The sequence below is a fragment of the Neoarius graeffei genome, chromosome 12 (genome assembly GCF_027579695.1).
Source record: "Neoarius graeffei isolate fNeoGra1 chromosome 12, fNeoGra1.pri, whole genome shotgun sequence".
NCBI lineage: Eukaryota > Metazoa > Chordata > Actinopteri > Siluriformes > Ariidae > Neoarius > Neoarius graeffei.
Window position 1 is genome coordinate 52,270,732 of NC_083580.1, and position 14,800 is coordinate 52,285,531.

General features: G+C 41.0%; 1 protein-coding gene across 1 annotated transcript; it reads right to left on the bottom strand.

Annotated features, from left to right (window-relative positions):
- Positions 1-469: 469 nt before the first annotated feature.
- Positions 470-2,518, bottom strand: exd1 (exonuclease 3'-5' domain containing 1). Its single transcript, XM_060935076.1, has one exon. It carries the CDS (start codon positions 2,274-2,276, stop codon positions 855-857), a length of 1,422 nt encoding a protein of 473 aa, XP_060791059.1. The 5' UTR covers positions 2,277-2,518; the 3' UTR covers positions 470-854.
- Between the last annotated feature and the right edge of the window lie 12,282 nt (positions 2,519-14,800).

The window sequence follows — 14,800 nt, forward strand, 5'->3', positions numbered from 1 at the left end:
GGAAGAACATCAATCAGTGTGAGGTTGAACAGTTGCAGACCGCTGAGCCTGTCTACGCTGACTGAACGGCACATGATTAAACACGACATTGAACATTTATTGTAATGAGGTACAGTAATGAAAACAGGGACATTACAACATTCCCGCTGCATTATTAATGCACTCAGAGAGCTACAGGAACATTTAACACTAATTATTAATCAGCCACTCGTTAACTAAACAGATTAAACTCAGCACCTTTTTGGAATTCTGTAAGCAACACTGCCCTCTACTAACACAACAACAGTACTGCAGCTCAGTCAGAAATAAAACTTGAGCTTCAAAGTTCAAACCCCAACTTTAATTGTGCTAAAATAAAAAGCTTAGGTAACAAGGCAGATTCATGAAATCAAACGAAACTAAAATATTTCTGCCCTTATTTTAAATCATAGTCAAAAGTAACATGCTTAAAGAAGCAGTTTGAGCACAAATTAAATACACTTACAAAGCAACAAGCAAATTCTCAAGGACTTCTACGTACGCATAATACACTTTTTTTTTTTTTAACTCTGACACTAATGTACCTAACAACTAATGGAAACTTAGGGCCACCAGTTTAGCATGGTGCAATCTGCATGTGTAAATCATCACACGTCATATATTTGCACAAACATTACTAAAATAATTTCAAATAATTCCTAACATATAGCCTTGGCTTCACGTTTAGGCCACACCCTTTACCTGCAATAACAAACTGAGTAACTGGACCACTTCACAAAGACGACTGAAAAAAATAATAATAATAAAAAGACACCATGAGAAATTTACACATGCATGCTCAGCAGCTTTTTTTTTCTTTCCTGTGCCATTTGGGGCTACAGCGAGCTGTTAAAGAGTCCTCTCCCCATAACTGGCACTGAACAGGCCCTATTTTGAGCTACACCCTCCATGATGGAGAAGGGTCCTGACAATGCAGTGCTTTTCTGAAATACTGCACTCTCTCTTAAGGGTACTATTGGGGCAGGAAGTACAAGTCCCCTCCCTAAACTTGGCATAATAGTGGCGTCTCTATCCAGCATGCTTCCTCCTCCTAGTGTTGACTTTACAGCAGGACAGGGACCATTTTTTTCCAGCATCTCAGGCTGTTCCTGAATCTCCAAGTCTGGCTCTGAAGTCTGCTTGACATTGTAGCGGTCCAGAAGTCCATCCTCGGTGACGTTATAGCGCTCCAGAGCCCATTTCTGCCGCTCACATTTGATCACCTCAATCTCACGCAGCTCCTGAGGGAGCTCCAGGCCAGTCTTGCCGATGTCCTCTGTACATACCGGATTTTCTTGTCCAGTCTTTAGATAGGAGTCCACTAGACTGGTGTAGTCAGACATCAGGGCATCCAAAAGCGTAAAACGAAGAGGCTGCAGGTGGATCACAGACAAAGCCATGACCTTTAGGAGTGGAGCAGGGCAAGGACGGACATACCAGACTTCTTTGTCTTCCCTACAGAGCTGATCTTTGATGCTCAGAGAGGACAGACGGGATAAGGGCATTTTTAAGTGAACGCTGATGACCTCTTGGAGCGTGCTCACCCGCGTGGGCAAGAAGCCCCCCGTCTCTGCATAGAAGTGCATCACGTCTGCGACCTGCGTGTCAAACACGTTCACCAGATTCACACCAAACTGCATCATCAGACACCTGGAAATTCTCCGGCAATCATGCATGACCTTCAGGATGTTCGTGCTCTCCAGAATGGTAGACAAACCATTTTTAAAAGCTCGAGCTCCAAGCAACAAGACGTCAAAGAGGTACACCTGGTTTTTGGTAGCCACCTGCAGCCAGCAGAGCCTCTCGTTCTGCAAAGCACCAATTCCATCCAGCCCAAGCCCAATCACCTGCTGCTTCCGGATGTGCATCACTGCAGGACCAAACTGCTCATGGAACTCATCTACAACCACGTAGTTCACAAACTGCTCTTCCTCATCCTCATGACCCCCCATCAGTGTGTTCCTGTAGGGCTGAAACTCAGCCAGGCTCATCTGGCCCACCTTGTCATGATCCTCATCACTCAGGAGGTCTGTGTTAGATGAGTCAGTAAACTCAACATTCAGGATTTCTTGTCCAAAGAAGACTTTAGCTCCAAGAAACCGGCTGCCGCTCTGAACCTCAACCACATCCTCTAAAATGATTGTTTTGTTCAAATTAATGCGCTGCACAACGCCTTCAAACGTGCTACCTTTTGTCGTGAGCCGGATGCGTTTTCTTTTAAAGCTCTCTAAAAACCGATAGTCGTCCAAAGACACCATTTTGATGTGGATAATATAATAGAGTAAAATCTTAGTGGTTTGAAGGCTTTTTGTGTCGTAAAAAGTGACGTAAATCTTCTTCTTCCTCCTCTTTAAGGTGTTATGGCTGTTGGCAAACCAATTTAAAGGCGCATTACCGTCACCGACTGGCTGGAGTGTGGAACAGGAGATATCAGGGAGGGGAAAACACTTATTTTCCTTTTAGATATTTCTGAATCTTTCAAAAAAAATTTGATAGCATACGTTTTAGCCTCCCGGTTTTGGGAAATCCCTACCGCCAAGTTTATGTCCAATCAGAATCGTATGAGAAACACTGCTGACGTCAACTGATTTTTAACCAATCAACGAACAGAACGACAGTAACTGTTTATATGAGTCCCAGCTCATGTAGGTGTCACATCTAATGAAAAAGTGGATAAATTAGCCAAGAAAGCTTGTCAAAGAGAGTCCATAGATGTAAATATAAAGTTATCAAAATCAGAGGGCAAAAGTATTGTGTGGCAAGAAGCAATTTTAAAATGGCAACAGAGTTGGCAACAAGAAACAAAGGGAAGGCATCTATTCTCAATTTCTAGTAGAGTAACTGACTCAGTTGGTTATAAAAGAGGGAGTAATCGTAAGGAGGAAGTTATTTTTGCAAGGTTGAGAATTGGGCATACATTTTGTTTTTATTGGGAAAACATCAGAATGGTCTGTGTTATTGTCAGGAACCTGAGACTGTTCATCATGTCATACTCTTTTGCAAAAATTATGACAGTCAAAGACAGGAACTGCTCGCACAGTTGCGTGGACTTGGTTTGGAAGAGGTGACGTTGAAAAGCATTTTAGAAATAGGATCAAGTGAAAAGGGAAGACGATTTTTCTTAAAGTTTTTATTGGATACTGGTCTATATAGTAGGATATAGTGTAATTGGGCCTTAATTAGGCATCAATCCTGTAGATGGCAGCAATGCAACTATTTGGATGCCGGCTGCCATAAAACTCCAAAGAAGAAGAAGAACGACAGTCACTTCCGTAATGTAGGATTCACCCAGGCTGTCTCATAGATGTATACATAGACATCCTAATACATAGACGGAGCATCCAATGTAAATTCTAAAAGCGCTGACGAGACGCGGGGCCGCCATCTTGGAGTGGTGATCCGCTGCACTCAGTGTAATACTAAATACATTAGATATAAACAGCTTAACGTTTTTCTATCGGCTACAACCACCAATCTGTTGCAAATAAAATGTGGTTTTAACAATCTAAATCCATTATAATGATTCAAATGTGTGTATGTTTTCTTTAAATAGATTGTTAAGAACATATCAAAGGGGAAATTAATCTAGTCAGTGAATTTATAAGAGCCTTTTACATCCTTCAACACAATCTGACCCCCCTTCAGCAAAGCTGATGGATTCAGGTTGAGTGGGGCACTTTGTATGTAGGACAATGTGTGATGACCATATATTGACCACAAACATTTTTTTGTTTTTGTTTTAAAGCATATCAAAACATTTATTTATAACAAATTAATGTCAAACATAAAAAATATAACAATGCAGTAAATAAATAAACTAGTAAATAAATAAAAAAGGTAGTATATGAATAAACATTTAATAACAATATATATAATATTAGCATACAACATTAAAACATCACTCGTGAAACCACTACCTGATGACGATTTAAGTCTCTTAGCTCCTTCTCGGCTCTGGTAATATACTATTTTAAAAAAAACAACAAATAGTACGGTAATGTTAAATCTTACTTGTGAAAAGTAATCCCCCTGCTTCTGTTTGAAACGGTTCGCTCGTTTGAGCAGGAGTACGCTGAGCACCAGCCTGGCAGCTTGTCTCTTGTCTTCTTCTTCAGTCGTGCAGTAATAGACGGTACTTTTTTTTATTATTTCCCAAAACATTCAAAATACACACAAATAGAGCACCATATATATATATATACACACAGATCGGGTGGCACGGTGGTGTAGTGGTTAGCGCTGTCGCCTCACAGCAAGAAGGTCCTGGGTTCGAGCCCCGTGGCCGGCGAGGGCCTTTCTGTGTGGAGTTTGCATGTTCTCCCCGTGTCCGCGTGGGTTTCCTCCGGGCGCTCCGGTTTCCCCCACAGTCCAAAGACATGCAGGTTAGGTTAACTGGTGACTCTAAATTGACCGTAGGTGTGAGTGTGAATGGTTGTCTGTGTCTATGTGTCAGCCCTGTGATGACCTGGTGACTTGTCCAGGGTGTACCCCGCCTTTCGCCCGTAGTCAGCTGGGATAGGCTCCAGCTTGCCTGCGACCCTGTAGGACAGGATAAAGCGGCTAGAGATAATGAGATGAGATGTTAATCGAGTAAATCAAAGTCATCCAAAAAAGATATAAAATAACCAACATCCTTATTTTCAACTAACTTTAGAGATTTGGCAAAAAGCTTGAGGTCATTCTTCCAGTGTATAAGGTTTAGTTTTTAAAAAAAACAACATTTGTGAATAAAGTGTTTACCTAAAAGTAGTAAATTATTAATACCATATTCAATTTTGTTATTATTTAAAAACACCCCAAATTTAATTTCTTTAATGGATAAAGGAGCAAACTGAATCCCCCTAGACTAATAGACGGTACCTTGATATCTCGCGCTTTCTCACCACTCCAAGATGGCGACCGTATTTCTCGCGTCAGAACAGCCAACTCTCCGTCTATCTATTAGGATGTCTATGGAAATCCCTACCGCCAAGTTTATGTCCAATCAGAATCGTATGAGAAACACTGCTGACGTCAACTGATTGTTAACCAATCAACGAACAGAACGACAGTCACTGTTTATATGGGTCCCAGCTCATGTAGGTGTCACATCTAATGAAAAAGTGGATAAATTAGCCAAGAAAGCTTGTCAAAGAGAGTCTCATCTCATTATCTCTAGCCGCTTTATCCTTCTACAGGGTCGCAGGCAAGCTGGAGCCTATCCCAGCTGACTACGGGCGAAAGGCGGGGTACACCCTGGACAAGTCGCCAGGACATCACAGGGCTGACACATAGACACAGACAACCATTCACACCTACGGTCAATTTAGAGTCACCAGTTAACCTAACCTGCATGTCTTTGGACTGTGGGGGGAAACCGGAGCACCCGGAGGAAACCCACGCGGACACGGGGAGAACATGCAAACTCCACACAGAAAGGCCCTCGCCGGCCCCGGAGCTCGAACCCACGACCTTCTTGCTGTGAGGCGACAGCGCTAACCACTACACCACCGTGCCGCCCCAAAGAGAGTCCATAGATGTAAATATAAAGTTATCAAAATCAGAGGGCAAAAGTATTGTGTGGCAAGAAGCAATTTTAAAATGGCAACAGAGTTGGCAACAAGAAACAAAGGGAAGGCATCTATTCTCAATTTCTAGTAGAGTAACTGACTCAGTTGGTTATAAAAGAGGGAGTAATCGTAAGGAGGAAGTTATTTTTGCAAGGTTGAGAATTGGGCATACATTTTTAAATAGCACTTTGTTTTTATTGGGAAAACATCAGAATGGTCTGTGTTATTGTCAGGAACCTGAGACTGTTCATCATGTCATACTCTTTTGCAAAAATTATGACAGTCAAAGACAGGAACTGCTCGCACAGTTGCGTGGACTTGGTTTGGAAGAGGTGACGTTGAAAAGCATTTTAGAAATAGGATCAAGTGAAAAGGGAAGACGATTTTTCTTAAAGTTTTTATTGGATACTGGTCTATATAGTAGGATATAGTGTAATTGGGCCTTAATTAGGCATCAATCCTGTAGATGGTAGCAATGCAACTATTTGGATGCCGGCTGCCATAAAACTCCAAAGAAGAAGAAGAACGACAGTCACTTCCTTAATGTAGGATTCACCCAGGCTGTCTCATAGATATACATAGAAGACTAGATGCCTCGTCCCCGTTGCCCGTCAACGAAGTCGAACATCTGCACATGGCGGCCATCTTACCTCAGACAGCTGGCTTACCCATTACATTGTGTTGGTAGCGATATGTACTTTTCAGATGACCGTAACTTCCTCAAATTTCAATCGATATTCAAACGGTTTGGTTTGTTATATTAAAAAAAAAAATGGAAGTATGTATTTATGATATTAATGATGAATAATCATTTTATGTTTAAAAAAAAACATGCTGAAATTCCTATGCTGTGAGAAGCCTAACACTGCATACTTATGGATAACTGCGGCCTTAGGACAAATAACCATACAATTTATTTCCAATTTTTAGTGAAAATATTTTTACATGTGATAGGGCCGTAGGGGAAGCTAAAGTTAAATAAACAGCTTACTCACTTACAACCTCACACCCAAATGTAACAATACAGTATGATACTGTTGTCCTAGCCCGGCTGCTCATATCAGGAACTATATTGGACATTATTTCACTAAGTAAATAACGCTACCGATTATCCTTAAAAAAATGATATATTATCTTACTGGTGAAAGGTGATCCCGCGTGCCCTACTTTCCAGAGATCGCCGGTTCAAGCGACCGAAAGCCGCGCAGAAGTCTGGCATCTCGTCACAGTCAGTAATTTAATTTCCTCTAGAAATCATAATGTAAGTTGTTTTAAATTAACCAACCCGAAAATGAAAACCATGTGCAAGTGCAACTTCAGTTATTGAAAATATTATCTCATGACCTTCTATGTAAAATTACTTGGTGCTACGAGCTAGCCTAGCATGAAATACAACTTTGACTAAAAGCTGCAGTAAGTCGTTTTTGAAGAGAAAAGGTACGATTTTAGCATGTTCAAGCACCCAGAATTACAACCACATTAATAATGTTTTAAGAAATCAAACCATTTGTATATACGTCAAAATTTCAGCGAGATAAGAGTATAAACATTTAAGCATCTCAATGGTCTTACCTCAATGTACCGCAAATTCTGTGGAAAAGCTTGCCTGTGGTAAGATGGCCGCCCTGTGTGGACGTTCTGGAATACGCGGTGAGGCATCTAGTCTTCTATGTATATCTATGGGCTGTCTGACATTTTTTACAAGCAGTCATTCATCATGGCCACTAAATTAGGGTGACCAGATTTCCCTAGTCTGAAACCGGGACACTTTTGCGCACGACCATGCTCGTGCACGCACACCTTTTTTTTACGTAAACGTGACACTCAGAAAGGTGCTCTTATTATTTTGTTGAAGCTCACATTTATCAACATCTCACATGAAATAAAACAAACAGGCATTTTGTTATCTAGTAGCATAGTGGTGTACAGATCAGTTAAATTATGGCCAGACAACAGATTTTGTAATGGCTGAGAATAGGCCAGGCTATGTCCATAGGCCAAATTTAAACTGATTTATTTCACCTGTTTGTGAGAACACCAAGAAGAATGCATATGCACATGTAGGCTATATCTCTAAAATTGTATGCACTATAGCATGAACTTAAAAAGTAGATATGTGACCTCAACATAGCCTAGGTCAGAATCAACCTTACTAACCATTCCCCACAACTGAATGAATAAAGCAAGATGTGTACAAAAGTGAACACTTTAATAGAAGGTGCAACAAGCTGTTCAACAGCAATATGGCCAAACTGTCAGAATGGTATGTTAAACAGAAACAAAAAAGAGACAAGTAATTTGAGAATATACACTCAAACAAAACAGCAATAAAGGAGGAGAGGGGCGACAGCCCGAGGAAAGCCCCCACAGGAGCGCACATCATTTGCAACATAGGCTACCCAAGTCAGTACAAGAACAAAGCACAGGAACAAAGCTAAGGTGACTGTCAATCCACCCACCCTAAACAAAATGCATTAGCCTACGTGTATTTACGTATTAAATCTACGTATTAGAATCTAATGTGATCCTGTATATTGGCGTTACCACCGTGGGCTACGGAGAAGGAACACTTACAGTGTGTGCAGTAGGCTTCGTGCGCATTATTCTGCACCTCTCGGAGGAAGGGGTAGGTGCCCTGTAAATCTTTGGAAAAGGTACAGGTACATTTCTTTTCGGGATAATTGCTGCGGCATTACTGCTGCTAGCTGCTAGACAAAGAACATTCGCGCCAGTTAATGTTTATTTTATTGTTGCATGGCAACACGTTCTGTTGTCTGGAATAATGTGGCTAAATAAACACCCATGCCACAGGGCCAGGGGGAAGTAACCAGGAAAGTTTGCGATTCCTGTCAATTCATCAAAATAGTAAATGCAGACATTTCTCCGCTAATGATTCCCACGCTGCTCAGTCGCAAACGTCGCGAGTGGCGAAAACCGGGACATATCCGTGTCCCGACAGACTTTTGTCGGGACTCGGGACACACAACCCCAAATCGGGACGTCTGGTCACCCTGCACTAAACCCAATACCAAGCAGCAAAAATATGAATGCAAATACCATTACAGATGCTGGTTGCACTAATGACTCTTAAAGTGCATATCCTGGACCAATTTCAGGGTTTTTTTTATATGAAAATATGTCCCTTTACACACTCATCCAGAAGGGTAATTTTGCATAATTTTCCATCTGTCTACAGCAGAAAAAAATAAAATAAAATAACCAGGGCTGGACAGGCCGTCTGGCATACCAGGCAAAATCCCGGTGGCCTAACGGTACAAGTGGCCTGATGGTCCAAGATATTAATTAAATAATAATTATAATAATAATTTTACTTTGAAACCGGCGGTCCGGTGCATAATATAGAGTCGCGGCGCCCTATTGGTCTATTTTCAGTGGACTGAACCAATCAGCGGCGCTCTGGCGCCCCCACCCCTCCCATGCCCCTTCCCTGCACCGAATCAGCTCCGCCGAGATTTCGCCCGGTTCGTAGATTACCTGTGGAAGGATGGAGAAACCAAAGTTATAGACAAATGTAAAAAGGGAATTAATATTCTGAAATGCTTAGCAGGGAATGACTGGGGGGCAGTGGCGTGCACAGATAGACACGAGGTGGTGCTCAAGCACCTGCCCCTCTGCCCTCTGTCCAAAAAAGTGCCCTTTTGAATTTTTTTTTTTACAGTTTACTGAGGCCAATGTCGACATGATCTTTTAGAAAAGCCGCGGCATTAAAAGCGTGTGTGAAAATAATGTCCCGATGTGTGCCCCCTCCGCACACACACCGGACCTCTGTCTCTCTTGCTCTGTCACGTGAACAAGCATGCAGTGCATTCAATGTGAGGTTGCAGCAGCATAGCGTCCTGGAAGCCACGGCCTTGTCGTAGCGCAGACAACACATCGGGCAGTCAATCAGCTCTTCCCCTGCCCCACCAGCCAGGTAACACATGAATCGAGTGAAAATGTATTGTTTGCCCTCTAAGCCCAAGCTGTAATTATTTTGTCGTGAAGTAGCCCGTCGCAAACAGAAACAACTGCACATGGCAGCCTTTGCCAGCTTATTTGCTCCCTTTCCATATGGAGAAACAAACTGAACAACATTTTAAATGTAGCCAAAACCATTGAGGCAACCCCACTCTCCATCAATTCCGACCTGTTTTTATAACATGATTAAGAATATCACGTTATGCTAGTATGCACACCGTTATGCAAATAAAGGAGAGCTCCGTTGAGCCCATTGAGTGTGTATGTTTCGTTACAAATTTTAAGATGATCTCACGGAAATCTGTGAATAAACACAGTCTTGAGACTCAAGTCAGTGACGGGAAGATCAGACTTTCAGACTTTATCAGACTTTTTAAAGATGGAACTACAGAAAAATACCCAAAACTTTGATATGATTATGAACACAAGAGGAGGGTTAAATCTCAGACTTTTATAATAAGGTGTTCCACATGCGCAAAAAAGTGCCCTTTTTTCCCCCCAGAGCACTTGCCCCCCAAACTGTCTGTGCACACCACTGCTGGGGGGCATCAAGCACATCCTTGAAAAGAATTTATAGTGCCCTAATCCGACCAGTGTTGGATTATGGATGTGTAGCATATAGTTCAGCAGCCAAGACGTCCTTGTTAGAGCTAAACAAGATACAAGCCAAAGCCCTCCGTATATGCTGTGGTGCCTTCAGGACCTCTCCAGTCCCAGCACTTCAGGTGGCTGTAGGGGAGATGCCACTGGACTTCAGGCGACTGAAATTATCAGTATCATATTGGCTAAACCTACAGGGTCATGAAGACAATCACCCAACCAAACAGGTACTAAGGGAATGCTGGGAGTATGGTCGACCCGTACGCAGTTTTGGGTGGGATGGTAATCAGCAGGCAGATCAATTGGGGATCAGTGACATTCCTCTTTGCAAAACAATTACAAGGTCAATCATTCCCCCTTGGTTATTTTATTTCCCTATTGTAAATTTGAAAACTAAGGAGATTGCAAACCAGAATGTACAGCAGTATTTAGAAGTAATGTATGATGACACGACACAGAGATATACAGATGCTTCTAAAGACGAAACTGGTAAGACCGGAGCAGCAGTATTCATCCCCAGCTACAATAGAAGTATTGGGAAAAGGATGTCAGATCACTTGTCAATTTTTTCAGCAGAAATGATGGCTATTATACTGGCCCTGCAGTGGGTGGAGGAGGTGAAGCCTAGTAAAGCAGTTATTTGTTCAGATTCTATGTCTTCCTTAAATAGTATCCAGAGTGGAAAATCTACATGCTGACAAGATCTCTTAGATGAAATTAACCATCTAGTATTTAAGATAAATCAACATAAAACTTTTATTCAGTTCACATGGGTTCCAGCTCATAAGGGGGTTGAGGGTAATGAGAAAGTGGATAAAATGGCCAAAGAGGTCATCAAGGCAAATGAGGTTGAGTTAGAAGTCCCATTAAGCAAGGCAGAAATTAAAGTAATAATTAAAGACAGCATCAACAAAATGTGGCAGGAGAGATGGAATACAGAGGAGAAAGGAAGGCATCTATATAATTTACAAAAGGAGGTGGTGTTTAGAAGGGGTGGTGAACTGAAACAACAGGAGGAGGTTTGGTTGACGAGGCTGAGGATAGGACACACAAGTCTAAATAGTGGGTTGTATACAATAGGGAAACATCATTCTGGGGCCTGTGCACACTGTGGAGAAGTAGAAAAGGTTGAGCATGTTCTTATACATTGTACACAGTATTCCAGTGAAAGAGAGAAGATGGGGAGAACATTAAGAAAATCTGTAACTATAGACAACTTATTAAGTCAGCCATTCACACAATCAGCAGTAACAGCTCTAACACAGTATTTAAAGGACACTCAACTAGCAAATATAATTTAGTTGTTTTTGTTTTATAATCAGTCTGCAATGACTGGTTTATTTGTTTATCCTTGTGAAGGGTTTCACAGGAAGATCCTCGTATCCTCGTAATTGGTTTACGGGAAGATTTTTTGTTTGGTTATCCTCGTAATTGGTTTACGGGAAGATTTTGTTTGGTTATCCTCGTAATTGGTTTACGGGAAGATTTTTTGTTTGGTTATCCTCATAATTGGTTTATGGGAAGATTTTTGTTTGGTTATCCTCGTAATTGGTTTACGGGAAGATTTTGTTTGGTTATCCTCGTAATTGGTTTACGGGAAGATTTTTTGTTTGGTTATCCTCATAATTGGTTTATGGGAAGATTTTTGTTTGGTTATCCTCGTAATTGGTTTACGGGAAGATTTTGTTTGGTTATCCTCGTAATTGGTTTACGGGAAGATTTTGTTTGGTTATCCTCGTAATTGATTTACGGGAAGATTTTGTTTGGTTATCCTCGTAATTGGTTTATGGGAAGATTTTGTTTGGTTATCCTCGTAATTGGTTTACGGGAAGATTTTTGTTTGGTTATCCTCATAATTGGTTTATGGGAAGATTTTTGTTTGGTTATCCTCGTAATTGGTTTACGGGAAGATTTTGTTTGGTTATCCTCGTAATTGGTTTACGGGAAGATTTTTTGTTTGGTTATCCTCATAATTGGTTTATGGGAAGATTTTTGTTTGGTTATCCTCGTAATTGGTTTACGGGAAGATTTTGTTTGGTTATCCTCGTAATTGGTTTACGGGAAGATTTTGTTTGGTTATCCTCGTAATTGATTTACGGGAAGATTTTGTTTGGTTATCCTCGTAATTGGTTTATGGGAAGATTTTGTTTGGTTATCCTCGTAATTGGTTTACGGGAAGATTTTGTTTGGTTATCCTCGTACTTGGTTTATGGGAAGATTTTGTTTGGTTATCCTCGTAATTGGTTTACGGGAAGATTTTTGTTTGGTTATCCTCGTAATTGGTTTACGGGAAGATTTTGTTTGGTTATCCTCGTAATTGGTTTACGGGAAGATTTTTGTTTGGTTATCCTCGTAATTGGTTTACGGGAAGATTTTGTTTGGTTATCCTCATAATTGGTTTACGGGAAGATTTTGTTTGGTTATTCTTGTAATTGATTTACGGGAAGATTTTGTTTGGTTATCCTCGTAATTGGTTTACGGGAAGATTTTGTTTGGTTATCCTCGTAATTGGTTTATGGGAAGATTTTGTTTGGTTATCCTCGTAATTGGTTTACGGGAAGATTTTGTTTGGTTATCCTCGTAATTGGTTTACGGGAAGATTTTGTTTGGTTATCCTCGTAATTGGTTTATGGGAAGATTTTGTTTGGTTATCCTCGTAATTGGTTTATGGGAAGATTTTGTTTGGTTATCCTCGTAATTGGTTTACGGGAAGATTTTTGTTTGGTTAACCTCGTAATTGGTTTACGGGAAGATTTTGTTTGGTTATGCTCGTAATTGGTTTACAGGAAGATTTTTGTTTGGTTATCCTCGTAATTGGTTTATGGGAAGATTTTGTTTGGTTATCCTCATAATTGGTTTACGGGAAGATTTTGTTTGGTTATCCTCGTAATTGGTTTACGGGGAGGTTTTGTTTGGTTATCCTCGTAATTGATTTACAGGAAGATTTTGTTTGGTTATCCTCGTAATTGGTTTATGGGAAGATTTTGTTTGGTTATCCTCGTAATTGGTTTACGGGAAGATTTTGTTTGGTTATCCTCGTAATTGGTTTATGGGAAGATTTTGTTTGGTTATCCTCGTAATTGGTTTATGGGAAGATTTTTGTTTGGTTATCCTCGTAATTGGTTTACGGGAAGATTTTGTTTGGTTATCCTCGTAATTGGTTTACAGGAAGATTTTTGTTTGGTTATCCTCGTAATTGGTTTACAGAAAGATTTTGTTTGGTTATCCTCGTAATTGGTTTACGGGAAGATTTTTGTTTGGTTATCCTCGTAATTGGTTTACGGGAAGATTTTTGTTTGGTTATCCTCGTAATTGGTTTACGGGAAGATTTTTGTTTGGTTATCCTCGTAATTGGTTTACGGGAAGATTTTGTTTGGTTATCCTCGTAATTGGTTTACGGGAAGATTTTTGTTTGGTTATCCTCGTAATTGGTTTACGGGAAGATTTTGTTTGGTTATCCTTGTAATTGGTTTACGGGAAGATTTTTGTTTGGTTACACAAATTCTAGACAATTTGGCCAGAGTTTCTCTAAGCTCCGGTGAGGTGGGACGAGGGCTGATAGGGCATGCCCGCCCTCTGAGCACCAATACACGTCAAGAAGAGCAAAGATTGACTCAAGCATACATATCTTAATATTGTTAATATTCTACTCCATTCTATTTTACTATTTCAGCTAGAAGGCTAGAATTCTTCTGTGACCTTGTGTCTCACTGTGTACTGTACTGTTGTGATGACACATTGCTCGAGACATAATATTGATATCTTTTTGAACATTCTATCAGGACATGACCTGCTCAAGGTCTGACTACAGGCTCAGTTTTGATTTATTCTCATGCAGGCATTTGCAACGATTAATATCCCTTGAGATCACACCTCAGCCTGGTAGATGGCGGTAATACACATCGATTGTTAACCGCCAATAAATCGACAGAAGAAGAAGAAGAAGACCAATTCGCCTCAAATGGCTTGATTTCAACTGAATTTTTCTGGTATTGCGCAAGGTACGGGTGTAGCGGATGCGGGGTACATGTCCCCCACACTTCCCGTATTTGTGCCCTCTGTCCCCCGCACTTTTTACAGCCATTACAGCCACTCAATTCATTTTTAACATGTGGAAACGCGTTTTTCCGAGCCGCCTCTAAACGCATCATGAGCAGCCAGAGCTCAGGCTGCAAACAAACACCACTGTCGTGTGTGATCAGAGACGCTTTAGAAAATATTGTGTGAGTATCTTTGGTGTGATTCAGATCTGGGCAGCGCTTCTGTATGTTCAGCAAACCAGCCAAGAGCCTAAAGACTTTTGACCAGGGCTTTTCAAAGTGTGGGGCACGCGTCCCCTCGGGGGCGCCAGAGTTCTTCGGGGGGGCGCAATGTGAGGAAAAATAAACCAGAATAAGTTACTATTGTGGACATTTAGCGAACTTCAGCTAGCCTTTGCCAGAGACAAAATGGATCGATTTTTAGTACCTAAAGCTACAGTGAGTGAGGAGACAGAGTCTGGGCCAAGCAAAAAAAAGAAGGAAGTATGACCATGATTATTTAAAGTTTGGATTTTCATGGACTGGATCTGAAGATGCTCCACTGCCACAGTGTGTTGTCTGCCAAGAGGTGCTAGCTAACGATGCTATGAGATGTTTAAAATGTGTAAAAAAAAA